Genomic DNA, 14,141 nt, shown 5'->3' with positions numbered 1-14,141 from the left:
AAGAGCATCACTTGAGACCAAGAGTTTGAGGTTCCTGTGAGCTACGACATCACAGCGCTCTACTGATGGTGACAAAATGAGACTCTCATTTGTCTCAAAAGAAAAAGTATGTGAAACCGTCGAGTCTCAGGGATCAAGAAGACAAAGAATGCCTTGTGTTTTAATCATTTAAGGCCACACCACACCCATGTTTTATTAGTAGGAGGGCAGCCAAATCCTGGGCAAGGTCAAAATAGAAACGGTGTCTCCCTGTGCATGGTAGCGCACTCCTGGGCATCTTTGAAAGCCTCCTCTGTGGGCTTTGGGAGCTGTGCAGTGACATTGCCTGCTGCTAGCAGAGTTTGGGAACAGTGTCCGTGACAAGTGCCTTACCGGAGTTTGCAAGCAGGGAACACCATTCAGAACACCACTCATCGAGATGCGGCTGTTATCTGTGCCTGTCAGTGAACAATGACTAAGACAAGCCATGTTCAATCACAGATCATGGTTGTTAGCAGAGCTAATTACAGCAGTCTCTAGGGGGTGAGGGTGGGGGGAGAATCCCAGCAGCTGCCTCTAAGGGACTTCCATCACAGGGGCTTTGCAGGTAATGGACAAAAATGGGCTCCTTGGGGGATCTTTAGACAACAGTTCTCTACAACTCTGAACTTGGACTCAGCTCCATTCACAGTTGATGAGGGATCATGTTCAAAGGAGAACCGCCAAAGGGAGGAGAAGGAAAAGATGCTTAAAGCCAGGAGGGGAAATGTTCTGGATGAAACAAGAGCAGAACTGGGTATTTATTATTCCTTGGGCTATCTTTGACTTACTAGTTGGCCTTAGGGAGGTCATTTTCTCTTTCTGTGGGGCTCACTGTTCTCGCTGTTTTAGGACAAAAATAATCCTAGAAGCCCTATTTACATGTATGTCATAGGATTGCTGAAAGAATAAAATATATTTTTCTAAAAATAAAAGTTGGGGAAAAATAAAAAATGCTAAATTTTAGGTATAGTATTTTTCAGTAATGTAAGTACTGGGCTGCCAAAAAATGTATGCATGTTTTAAGTGATCTTTTTGGGAGTAAAATCGATCATTCCCCCCAAGTGTACAAATTGCAGGTAAAATGTGTGTGTACCATGTCTAGGTGCACTTGAGTAGAACGGTAACTTCCATTCAACTTTGCAAAGTAATACACAGATAACATCGCTTAAAATGTGTATACATTTGGGGGGCACCCTCTGTATTTTTCCTTTCTTTAGTTTCACGTTTTAATTATAAATGAATGATGAAGGGGAACACCAACAAAAACTCTTGGTGCTGTTGTAGAAAGCCATCCTTCATTTCCTGAGGCTTCTGAGTGTTTCTGTGGTTTGCTCAACTTCAGATTGCCCGCTGCCTTTGTAGTTTGTTCAGAGCACCAGTTCTGGCGTTAACTCATCTGCAGTTTGGGGTGGAGGAAGACCCTAAGAACCTGAAGAGGCCAAGCCCCTGCTTTTGTTTAGTCTCTTGTCCTTGTGTCACCTGCTGCAGCCCGAGACTTGAAGACCTCCTCTCTCCCCTCTGTAGGTCCCCTGACTCGGGAGGTCATCGGCCCTGAGTGAGCATTTCTACATCAAATTGGGACTTAAGAGAACACCTCTGGAACAGAACCAAAAGGAATTTGTAACAACGTGTGCCGAACATGTCTTAGTCTGGTCTATAACCACATTCTTGTTCCTGCTGAAAATCACAGCCCCCTGCTAACCAAGCCAGGCACGTCCTCTTATCTGGTGGTGCTGTCAGTGACAGAAAAGGATCGTGTTACAGATTTGGCAGGGAGGACAAAGAAGATTTATTTCCAAGTTTTGAAGATTTATCTTTTCCAGATATATAAAACCAGTCAGGGCATTAAAAAAAAAAAATCAATGAGAAGTGATCATGTTTTGTGAGTAGAAGGAACTATTCTTGACTTCAAAATAATAATGAAGATTAATAAAGATTCCAAACCCATGGTTTAAAAAAAATGATTTGACAGTAGCAAGCCAGGGGGACTACCAACTCTTTAACTGCCCCCTCCCCTTGGTGAGGCAATGTCTCCATTTAAATGAATGTCTTCTGTTGAATGTTTAAATTTCCCCCCTTTTCTTTTCTCCTCATTTAGTTTTTTTTCCAATGTTCAACATAACTAAAAAGTCTAAGTAGGGAATTGCACATAATTATAGGCTCTGCACGAGTAGCAAAGTGATGTTTTTTCCTAAGTACTTGTAATCATCTATTCCACTCTTCATTCCTTCTCTGGACAAGTTAGTGAGAATAACAATCATGTCCTTTATTTCTCTTAAAGGTATCTTTGGACTCACTTTGTGTATAGGTTATAAAACGTATCAAAACATAATATTACATTTTTCATGAAGTCACACATATACAAATGGAACTATCTAAATTAAATTTTATCTATCAAAGGTATTTGGTAAGATATTTTAAAGATTGACTTTCTCACTTGAAGGCGGTGCCCACTGTGAATGTGTTGACCTGTGCCTGCCAGATGATGATAGGCTGTTTTATGCTGTTAGGTGACAACTCTCAGTGGCATCCTTTGCTCTTTCAACCTTTCCTTTATTACTAGCTTAGAGAAATGTGACATGGCTAAAAATCTTAGCTTGAAAATGCTTCACAGAGCAGGATCCTTGCCAAATTCAGGCATCTTGCTAGTTTGCAAGACATGTCATGCAGAACAAAAGGCTGAATACTAGAAGTCAGCAATCACAATGGGAATAAATCCCACAATCTGCGGCTCTGAATATCTTAATCTCCTCTGACCTTAAAAGAGTGAGCCTGGACTTAACTTTGAGAATAACTTCACAAAGGGAACCTAAGGTGAAGTGGAATTAAATCCTAAAGCGTAATTTCTCTGGCAGTTCTTCCCCAATTTCTAACACCTCTTTATTATACAGGTTATAAATCAACACCCATTTTCTGGGGGCTCGCTTTTGCTCAGGCTGGTCTCAAACTCCTGAGCTCAAGTAATCCACCTGCCGCAGCTTCCAGAGTACCAGGATTACAGGCATGAGGGAAGTTTGTTCCTCTCCATCTTGCCTAGTTGCCAGGGCAGTTTGACCTTATTGCAAGGACACAGGATCACTGCAGCAAGGCCGTCAGGGTTTCTGAGGGGCGTCAGGTCATGGGGCATTGTGAGCAGCACAGTGACACCATGGGTTCAATTGGCCTTCAACTTGTATCATTTCTACTTGTTGGTGTTCTCAAATAATTAAGAAAAGTTTCAGTTAATATTTAGCCTGACTTTTCTAAGGGTGGAAGGTTTTCCATCAGGAATAGTTCAAACGTAACATTTTTGGCATAAGGAAGGGGTGCCCTTGACCCTTATTAAGGGCCTCTGGCTGGATTCTTCTTATTGATCCTAATCTATTGGCTGGCACTGCTCCTGTGTGCTCCCTTTTTCATCTTTTGTGTGATTTTAATATTTTCCCCTCTCCCTGATGATTTATACCCTTCTAGGTTTCAGAATTCAGAAGTTTAATTTTGGTAGCCATCTCCTTTGAACTTGGGAGGGGATGTAAAAAGCGAAACGTCAGTGCCTGAACTGAAGGCTCCCCAAATGATGTTCTCTGCTGGCTCCACCTCCGTGGTCAGCCTGGATTTCTGTCAGTGGAGAGATGTAACATCTGTGCCAGGTGCAGGGTTTGGGGCCACAGTATCAAAGTATCCTGTCTCTGTGATGACCTCGGGTCCTGGGTCTGGTATGTGTCTGTGGACTAGAGTGGCTTGCTCCAGTGTACTCCCCAGCATCAGGATCACTCTTGAGGCCTCTGAACTCTGCTGCCTATAATTCGCCATAGGATAGGCAAGAGGTCCCGGTTGCCTTGTTCTGGTTCTGGCTCAGCACTGCCTGCCATTTCTGAGTGCTGAGCTAATCAATTACATCAGGGCTTCAGCTCCCCACTGGATGCTTTTTCTTACACAGTCAAACGAAATACATAAGGAAACCTCCTAAAGAATGGATATTCTGCCATCTTTCTGAACTTTTCAGTCATCATCCTATTGCAACTTTTTTCTAGTTTACCTCTATTTTCTGCTCCCCACCAAAATCGTTCTCACTAAGGTCAACATCTGGATTTTCTATTGCTGCTTTAACAAATTATCACAACTTGGTGGCTCTAAACAACACAGATTTACTCTCTTATAGTTCTGTAGGAGTCAGAAATCAGTTTCACTGGACTAGAGCCAGGCTGTCAGCAGGGCTTGCTCCGACGGGGGCTTCAGGGGACAATCCTTTTTCTTTTGCGTTTCCCAGCTTCTGCGGGCTGCTGACCCCTCTCCCCTTCCTTGGCTTCTGACCCCTTTCTGGTATCACTCCAACCTTTTGCTTCCATTGTCCCATCTACTCCCTCTTTTGTAGTTGAATCCCCCTCTCCCTCTTATAGGGACTCCTGTGGTTACATTAGGACCCAGCTGTGTAATCAGGATAATGTTTTCATCTCAAAATCCTTAATTCCATCTGCAAAGTCCCTTTTAAATCTAAGTAACATTCACAGGTTGAAGGAAGGACCTGGATAACTTTGGGGGCGCTTCAGCCTGTAGCAGCAGTGACTTTCTAATTTTCAAAAACTGATGTCTCCTTTTCAGGCCTCAGCCTAACTCTTTTGGTATTTGATACTGTCCGATTATTTTCCATTGATACTGTATCCTTTCTATCCGTCTCTCCCTCTAGACTGCAAGCGTCTGAGAGCAGGACCCTTACTCTTCCTGTTTGTTGCTGTATCCCTGGTGTAGGGAATAGTGCCTGATTATCACATCACGAAGGCATCACAGAATAAAAATTGGATGAGCTTTTCCCATTCCTAGTTCTATCACCTCACTCTGATTTTGCGTCACTAGCAACTTCCTCTATTCCCATGGGTCAAGATTGGTATTCTCCAGGGTCTGGTAATAGCCTGCTTTTCTCCTTATATGCCATGTGGTCATGGTTCCAACCAGACTCAATGTGCTCTCAAATCTGCATCTCGAGCCCAGACCTTTGTTTTGGACTTCCAGCTTTAACCTTCACCTGGATATTCCACAAGCAAGGCAGTTCACTGGGTTTCATGCTTCCCATCCGCCAAGCACAACCCAAATCTAATCTGACTCTCCTTGCCTCATATACTCTCTGTCTAGAGAACGGTAAGCACCAGGATTTACCCAATGGCTCAAGCAGGAAGACTGGGAATCACCCCAGACCCCACGTTCTCTCCTCCTCCTCCCCCACTCATGAAGTTCTGTCAACCTCACTCCTAAATAGCTCCTGATACCTCGTTCTGTCTAATTTCCACTGCCTTTGTTCATCCCGTGGAGCACGAAATAAAAGAACTGTTTATTTCCAAACGGTTCCTCCTGACTTCTCTTGAATATGCTGGAATGCCACACTAAAACTTTTCGGATGTGTGCCGGAGTTACTGACCATTGCCTGCCCTGCTCCCGGTCTCTGCCCAGGAAGCAGTGACGGATTTGCATCCAAGGCAATCCTGGCTCCCACAGTTGGTTGGGCCGGGGATGAGCTTCTGTATCACAGGTGGCTCCTTCTATAAATTTTTTCAGCCAGCTTACAACTTGAGTGGCTGGTTGTAAAACATAAGCTGAGTAAAATTCCTCTTTCAGGATTTCAGAATAGAAAAGCTGAGAGGCTCAGAACACTGTATTGCTGAACAAAAAGTCAGCAGGAGTGACAGGCATGAGCAAGCTGCAGGTATGAGGAAGCAGATCCCGTGTGCGAGCAGCGGAGAAGGTGAACCGAACAGGAACGGGAGAAAAGAAGCCACGGCTCTGTGAGAAGGGTGCTGTCCTGGCTCCTGGTGGTTCCTGCAGCCTGCCCGTACTGTGATTACTGTTGTCTGATGCTCACGAGATTGCTGCATTATTCTCTTAAATCCCCGAGTCCAAGTGTACCTTTGTTTTCTGTAATAACTGGGCCAGAGTTGCGTGTTCCGGGAAGCCTTTATAATGTCATGACAACACATGTGGAAGAAAGAGGCACAGTAACTACTCTGAACAGCAGCAGTATGAAGTCCCCAGCTCAGCGTTCATTCTACTCCTGCTGAAAGCATTAGCTTAAGGAAGGGAAAAAAGGCTGTATCACTTTTTGCTTTGGAGGAAGAGGAGGAGGAGGAGCTTCTTATATCAAAATTAGTCTTTTCTTGTTTGTTTTTTGGCTGGAGCTGGGTTTGTACCTGCCATCTCCAGTATATGGGGCCTGCACCCTACTCCTTTGAGCCACAGGCGCCATCCCAAAATTAGTCTTTAGGTAAGATCACATTCATCCCTGCAAACATAATTTCAAAAGGAAAAGTGATCACTGCTACAAAAATCACATGCAAAGGACAGTAATAAGAGACAAATGTTTTCTGCTACTGGTTAATCGTGGGGCAGTCAAAGCACCTTGTAGATGGCACGTTTGCACACGTCTGCCTTTCACTCTGTCAGTTGCTGGGACTAAGGGGATTGCTGAAGAGCTTCAGGATTCTTATCACAGGAACATGTTCCTCTCCAAATAATAATTGGTAAGTAGATTTATTGAATATTTGTAGGCAAAGAACATTAGGCATATGTGATCAATACTCTGGACCTGGGGTACATTCGGAAAGCCTTTTTATTTATGTCTCCCACTAGTCCTATAAAATATATCTGGTAGAAGAATTTCTTATTCTATTTAGGACCAAAAAAAGGAAAAAAAAAAAAAAAGAAGACAGTGCCAGGACTCTTTCAGCTATTCTCAGGCAGTAGAAAGTTGCGTGGTCATTTTAAATTGTGCTAAGTACATTTGATCCCATGTCACAATCAAAACTTCAGATATGGTTTAAGGTTAAGTCTTACCCTTTTCCCTACTGAGAAGCCATGTGCAGGGGAAGCCAGGGAAGACGAGGGTCATTCTCCCTTTGCTCCTGGCAGCTTCTAGGGCCGGGATGGGAGAAGGCAGGAGGAGCGGCAATGTTCTTATTACAATGGTGGAGTTGTAAGCTGGCCTCCTGCTTCCTGGACCTGGTAAACATTTAAAGGAGACCACATTTTGCAAGGCCTGTTAGGGGTTCCTGTTAGGTTGCTCCCACACTGACGTCTCGGCCTGCAGTTCTTTTGAATCGGGTGAATGTGCTCTCACTTGGAGCAGCCCCTTGGCCCCTGAGAACCTAGTTCCCATCTGGTTCTCCTCTTCTGAGGCCTGCCTGTGCTGAAGGGGCCTCACACCAGCCCCCCTCTTATGTTTGGCTCAGGAGGAAACACACACATACACATTCTTCCCCGGTACAGATGAGCCACAGCGGCTGCCTTCACTCTGTGGCCGAGCTGCTTGCTAACCCGCTCTCTCCTGATTGCCCAGGAGGGTTAGACCATGGTGTTATCTCTGCCCATTTGCTTCCGATGTGTCCCACCTCTGGCCCTCTCTCTTGGTATGAGGTCACTCCCAGCCTTTCACTTTGGTGAGAACTAAGTGAGAGCACACCATCCTTTAAACAAATCCTTTAAATGATCTTCCCTCTCTCCAAGCTACAATAATATCCAATGTAATCTAGTGTCTCCTTGAAACGCGGCACCTATTCTTACTACCATACCCAATACTTCAGTTTGGACATCCTGTAAGCATATTATTGGATCTTTGTTTGTTCAAAATTCTATGCCAAAAATTTGTTGTTTAGATGAAGTACAATTTTACCTTTACTTTCTGTATTTCCTGTACACCATAACCATGTGGTTATACTCAGGAAAGATGTGCCCCAGAGAACACACTCCCAGCCTTTCTGGGTGGCAGTGCTTCTTGAAAGGGACCAAAGGATCCTCTTCCACTCAGCAAAGCAGACACTGAAAGAAACTCTCGGAACTTTTCCAACTGGTGGTCCAGGAGAAGGATTGGCAACCCCAGGACCCAGGGGGCCCACAACCCTCACCCTGCCTGGAGACACTGGGAGAACAGGACACCCCCCCACCCCCACAAGCAGGAGAACCTTGTCTGTAGCACGCCTGGTCATATTGAGGGTGTGACCGCCCTGCAGGATACTAGAAGGTAGCCTGAACTTGGATGCTGAAGGACTAGCAGGAAGACTGCAACAGACTTCCTATTGGGAGACCAGATAGCCCCAAGACATCTGGAGCCAGCAGGGCTGACTCTGGATGGAGAGAGGCAGCAAGGGAAGTGACTGCAGCTAAGGCCTTCAGGGGCTGGGGGCTGTCCATCCCAGCCATCTCACCTCCTCAGTCTCCTCCCTTCACTCACCCACACAAAGCCATCTGCCATCTTCTGAATATTTTGTGCCCTTCCATACCCTCGTATTTTACATACACTCTTCCCTCAGGATGCCATGTCCCCCTCACTCCTCCCTCTATCACTTCTATTCAACCATCAAGCCCCAGCTCCTCTGATTTTCTGTCAACCCTTCCTGCTACTCCCCTGCCTGGATGCTGCACCACTCCACATGAGCCTCCTCCATTCCAGCCCTCGCCGTGCTGAGCTGTGCTTCCCCCACCTGCTCTCCCTGCTCCCTGAGGGACAGACCGTGTCTCAAAGGCAAGGGCTGTCTTATTCATTTTGTTCTCCCACCACATACCATGGTGCTTCAATGTCATAAGGCCTTGGGGTTCATTCTCTACTGCTGTGTAACAAGTTGCCATAGTTAGTAGTTTAAAATGGCACACATTTGTTACTTTTCAGTTTCTATAAATCAAAAGACTTGGAATGGGTGTGGCTAGATACTTGGAGTCTTGCAGAACCGAAATCAAGATGTTAGCCAGGCTACACTTCTGATCTTTGGTCAGGGTTTTCCAATCTCAGTGATTATTGGCAGCTTCATTTCCTTGAAGCTGTAAGACTGATGTCCCCACTTTCCTGCTAGCTCTTGACCAAGAACTTCTAAGTTCCTACAAGCTGCCCAGTTTCTTGCCACGGGGCTCCACTAGCAAGTCACAACATGATGCTTGCTTTCTTGCAGGGCACATCTCTCTGCTTTCCTCTTTGTAACCAGCAAGAGAGAACTCTTTGATTTCAAAGGGCTCCCCTACCTAGGTCAGGCCCATCCAGGATAATCTCCCTTTGCCATATAATGTAACATAATCACAGCAGTGATATTTCCACTGACACTCAAAAGGATGGAATTATACAAAGGTGAGGGTGATTTGGGTCATCCTGGCATTCTGCCTGCTTTAGGACTTAATATTTATAATATCAAATAAGATGGGTTTCAAAAATTTGTAAATTATAAACACTGCTATTCAATTGTTGAGACTTTTCTATTGTTACTTTGAAGAGTCTTGCTATGTTGCCCAGGCTGAATTTGAACTCTTGTGCTTAAGTGATCCTTCTGCTTCAGCCTTTCGAGTAGGCTGGGATTATAGACACCTGCCACTGTGCCAACCTTGGAAGCATTTTATAATTGCTTCCAAATTTGTGTTGAATTCAGAATGGTGATCCCATATGTGAGATAACACAAGTTACTGAGCCCCTGAAATGGGCCCATGGAATAGTGAAAATTTGGGCTGGGTAGCAAGACCTGGGATACCAGCTGACTAGCTATGATCTGTGACCCTGGGTTAAGTCCCTCATAACTCTCTGAATGGATGATTCCACCTCGTGTATAAAATGGTCATTGGAGTAGACAACATTTGAGGTCAGCTAGCTCTAACATTCTATAATTTCTAAGACAGAATCATACTGACCAAATTAAAATATAATGACTCATAATATCCAAATCATCCAAATAGTTCATAAAATTTCATTATAAATGCAACTGCAGTGATGTGATTTTAAGCAGAAAGGCAGTTTTGTTTTTTAGTGAGTCCACACCTATATTGGCTGAACCTGATATATGTAAATAAGGGGCAAACACTATATTTCTAATATTTTACATGGAATGGTGAAGAGTGTTTGTCTTTAGATGACATATCTGTCCAGTTATGGTTGAAAGTGAGAATTTTTTCAAGATATTAAAACCCAATGAAACTATTATAGTAAGTTGGATTAACTCAATTGATGATAACTGAACACCTATCCAAGGCAGTCTTCAAATATTACAAATCCATTCACTGACTATGGGTAAAGCAGGTTGAGATCCTGATATATATTCTGGGAGTTTAAGTCTTTCTTTTGTCTTTCTCAAATGAAGCCTCTTTGCTTGGATAATTATTCTCTTCTACCCAACAAAAATGAACTCTAATTTTAAACAGGTATTATTAAATCCCACTGAAATAGGCTTCATGCAGATGTATTCGTTAAAACATCCCTTTATTGACTGTGCACAGTTATTAACGATTCACATTTCACTTTATCTACTGAGTGGAAAAGCATTTATTCTCTCATTAAAAAGTTAAGTCCTCCAGGGCAGCAGCAGGAACGCAGAGCCCTCTCTGCATTCCTGTCAACAGTACTGCTCAGGAGGGTGAAGTGTGCCTGTACTGATACAAAGGGGCAGGTAAGACCAGTGGACTTCTACCCCCCACCCCCCATCATCTCTACCTGCCAACACACTCCTCTTAGTTTATAAAAAGCCAGTAAGCAAACAGTTTCTGCATTGGTACTTCTATTAATCAGAAGAGGAACTTCAACATTTATTGGGCACCACTGAGTTCAGAACATCCTTAGGGATCTGTGAAAGTGACAAAAGGAATATGAAGCCATGGATAGCTCTTCAAAAGAAGCTTTATGGAAAGAGAGGGCTGGACATCAGGAGGGCATCCATCAGCCTCCAGCACTCTGCTGCTCCAGTTTCAGGAGCTGCTTCTCAAGTTTTGAGGTGTTCACTCGATGCATCATCAGAAACTGGCCATTCAAATGGAAGACAGGAATGTCAAATTTGTACCTTTCATACCAAGTAGAGTTTTCTGGAAGCGTGATGTCCACCTCCTGTAAAATAAACTGAAACACAGACTAAAGCTCTGTATTTTAGACAGCACGAACACGGCAACACCCACAGTGCTGAACTGATCCTGAGACCATTCCTAATGCTGAGAGGGTTTTTTTGTTGTAGGTTCACAGTGATCTAATGTCCCTGATTTCATTACATTCTCCACCTGTGAATCTTGCTAAATCTCTGCTGTACCTGTTATATTCAGCATCAGGGCACTACAACGCATCCCAATGGGGAAGCTGCCTGAGAATCAGGGCAGGAGAGCAGTGTCAATGGGAAAGGGCTGATAGTTTAGTACATGAAAACACTTGTGTGGAAATTACAAAATAAGATAAAAGGAATGGGGAGGGACATTTAAAGAAAGCAGAAATATTGCACCTGCTGGTTAACTTTGACTCATATTAAGAGTCAGAGTAAGAAAACCAGTACTGCTCAGAGAAAAACACTTAGGGGTAATGAGTTTTATGGAAATCAGTACTAAATTCTCTCTGAAGAATAGAAAGAAAATTTAAATTAAAAATCATTTAATCTGTTTTCCTAAAGATCCAGGCAGGTACTTTATGCCACACAGAATATTCATTCCATACGCATAAAAGCTGCGCCATGTCATGTTACCCTGTTTTTGTAAGGCTCCAGTACCTCCTTGGCTTCCTCACAAAGCGGGCATGGATCCTACAGGAAGAAAACCAGTCAAGCCATTAAATCCAAAGAATGGTACTTGGCCTAAGCCAGAAACAAACAAACAAACAAACGAATGAAAAAACCACACACAAAAAATGCAGAACCAAAAAACCCCCCCAAGAACCAGATTATACTTAAAGTACAGTTTTTACCAGGTTAATTACAGTTTTCTTCATGAAGCAAAATAACACCATAGAATCTTATAAATAACTAGTATTTCAGGGCAGAAAGGTTTTCTGCATTTTTTTGTTGTTTGTTTTAATTTTTCTTCAATGATCAATGCATGCAAAAATAAATTTAAGCGCTCACTAGTTTTCACTGATCTCTCTCTCTAAGGGCTTTGTCGTTGCTGGGTCAGGAGCACCTCTGTGGTCTCACACAACTGCTGACACCACCAGAACGGCTCCTCAAAGTTTGCTCAGACTGGGAAGCGCTGAGCCTCACCAGCTTGTTTTTCCTAATCAGTCCACAGCAACAAACCCACTAGGATGAAGTTAGGTAGTAACTCATTTTTAAAAGGGGAAAAAAATCTCTTTGCACTTCAGATGATGATAGCAATTCATAATGTTTTGCCTATTTTCTTATTATAAGTGTCAACAAGAGGTTTCCTGTTTGAAAGAGCAAGCAAGTTTTGGCGTCCACTGTTTGTATTCTTAAACAATCTAGTGGAGAAGTCTGCTGGGAATACTACAGATTACTGGCAGACTTTTAAGGCTTCTTGGCTCTTGACTTCATGAACAGAGACTACCTAGCTATAGGTTCTGCTGCATGAGCTCAAAATAGACGCAGCATTACTGATGCTTATATAAAACCTGCTTTTTTAACATGGCAGATGAGATGAGCTATTCTGTAAAAGAGAAGGCTTTCCTCCAGGTTAACCCAGGGTTGTTTTGAAACAAGAACCGAGACCATTGAAGAGTCTTTCTGACCCTAATTTCCTGAGATGAAGATTCAGGCTGATTGTTAATTATTAGCATTAGCGATAAACAGATCATGAATAATCTGTAATGTTTTAAGATTACATGCTGAAATTTTCTGAAGAAGTTTTAAAACGTTAGCATATAGGGTCTTAAAAGCAAAACAAGAACATATTAAATTGCAGAAGTATTGAACGTACCAAACATTTGCTTTTCTATTAAAAACTTTAGAAGAGCCTAAATCAGGATTTTTGTTTTGTTTTGTGTTTTTAAACCTGGCGTTCATGGAAATCTATGAAAATACATGTCTGTATTTTTCTGAGGGAGTATTCATCAAATTTTAAAAAGAATGAAGAACCAAAAAAGGATCAGGCCCAGTGGTCTGGACCCTTCAAACAGCCTTCTCCAGGATCTTCCGTGGCACTTGTTTACTGTATCCCTAGACTGCAGGAGGTCTGTTGGTTTGGCTGTCCCCCACCCCCTCCCCTTGCTCTTGCAGCAAGAGCTCTGTGATTTCGCTTCATAGGAACCGACTCTCCACACGTGGTGGCCTCTATCCCTGAGCAGCTAGAGTGGAGAGCCTGTCTTAGGCCCAGGCAATCAGCACATCTTGTCCTTCTTGGCTACAACTGGCTCAGGAATGGGCCCTTCAGGGCTGGAGTATCTGTAGATGTGTGAGACGTGAGTTCTGGGGATGTAGTCATCTGCGAGATGAGCCAGAGTGAGGGAGAATTTAACCCAGAGGTTGCGATGCTGAAGAGATGGGTAACATGCTTTGTTCCTAAATCAAGCTATTCCTGAAACCAGACCAACTCCCAAGTTCTCTTTTTGTTTAAGTCAGTCTGGGAAGTATTTTCTACTCTTTATAACTGATAGAGTCCTGACACTGTACTTTAACATTTCTTTTACTGGATTGTAAACTCCTGAAGGTGGGTGTGATATCTTACTACTCTCTGCCTAATGGTAGAGATCAAGACTCGGTACAAACATTAAGCCAAATGGAAGGTTGGTGATTTTTTTTTTTTTAACATACTTTTTTTGTTATCTCAGCTGCTGCTCAAACTGAAACACAGGGCAGAACTGCCAGGTGAGTGAGCAACACTAGCCATAAAGAAGTATTTTATCTTTGTGGTTCATTCTCACATGCATTTATCATCGTAGACCTTCAGATGATATAATATACAATAATGTTAGTGCCATCATTTCCAACAGTGCAATATATATCTGCAAATTTGCAAAGCAGCTTAAATATTCTCAACAAGAAGTTTATTTCTAAGAATAAATTAAATTGTATTATTAGACAACTGTCAGATAATTAGCAGTTGACTGCATAACTGCTAAAATGCTTGAAATCTGAAAAATCTATTAAAAAGAGACCTTTTTTCTTTGAATTGCAGTAGTATTCACAAAAGTTTCTTCTGTAACACTGCACTTTATTTCTTTTTTGATTATAAATCATACAAAGTGATGTGAATTAGCAAAAGGAAATCAGTAATGTATGTATTATATTTCAGGCCCCAAAGCTCTGAAAAGTGTTAAACCAGTTTTTTGGCTTGAACCTAGTGTTAGGGATAAGGAAACAAGCACAATCAATCCTCATTATTCATGGATTCCATATTTGTGAATTTGCCCACTTGCTAAAATTTATTTGCAACAGCCAAATCAATACTCAGTGCTCTGCAGTCATTTATGGGCATGTGCATAC

The 14,141-nt window shown here is 42.8% G+C and overlaps 1 protein-coding gene across 2 annotated transcripts in view; it reads right to left on the bottom strand.

Moving 5' to 3' along the window:
- Positions 1 to 10,498: 10,498 nt before the first annotated feature.
- The window catches only part of CUNH5orf63 (chromosome unknown C5orf63 homolog), a 16,965-nt gene continuing 13,322 nt past the window's right edge, over positions 10,499 to 14,141 (bottom strand). Inside the window, exons 3-4 of one of the 2 annotated variants that reach the window (XM_012807642.2) lie at positions 11,454 to 11,510; positions 10,499 to 10,846 (exon numbers count right to left, since the gene is read on the bottom strand). In XM_012807642.2, the coding sequence (XP_012663096.1) occupies positions 10,670 to 10,846; positions 11,454 to 11,510 (234 nt within the window). In that variant the 3' untranslated portion in view covers positions 10,499 to 10,669. The remainder of the gene's footprint in view (positions 10,847 to 11,453; positions 11,511 to 14,141) is intronic. The other variant, XM_023516730.1, reaches the window with a different exon arrangement.

The sequence above is a fragment of the Otolemur garnettii genome, unplaced genomic scaffold (assembly GCF_000181295.1).
Source record: "Otolemur garnettii isolate 467f Iridium unplaced genomic scaffold, OtoGar3 scaffold00003, whole genome shotgun sequence".
Classification (NCBI taxonomy): Eukaryota; Metazoa; Chordata; class Mammalia; order Primates; family Galagidae; genus Otolemur; species Otolemur garnettii.
This window is presented reverse-complemented; position numbering and strand designations above follow the sequence as displayed.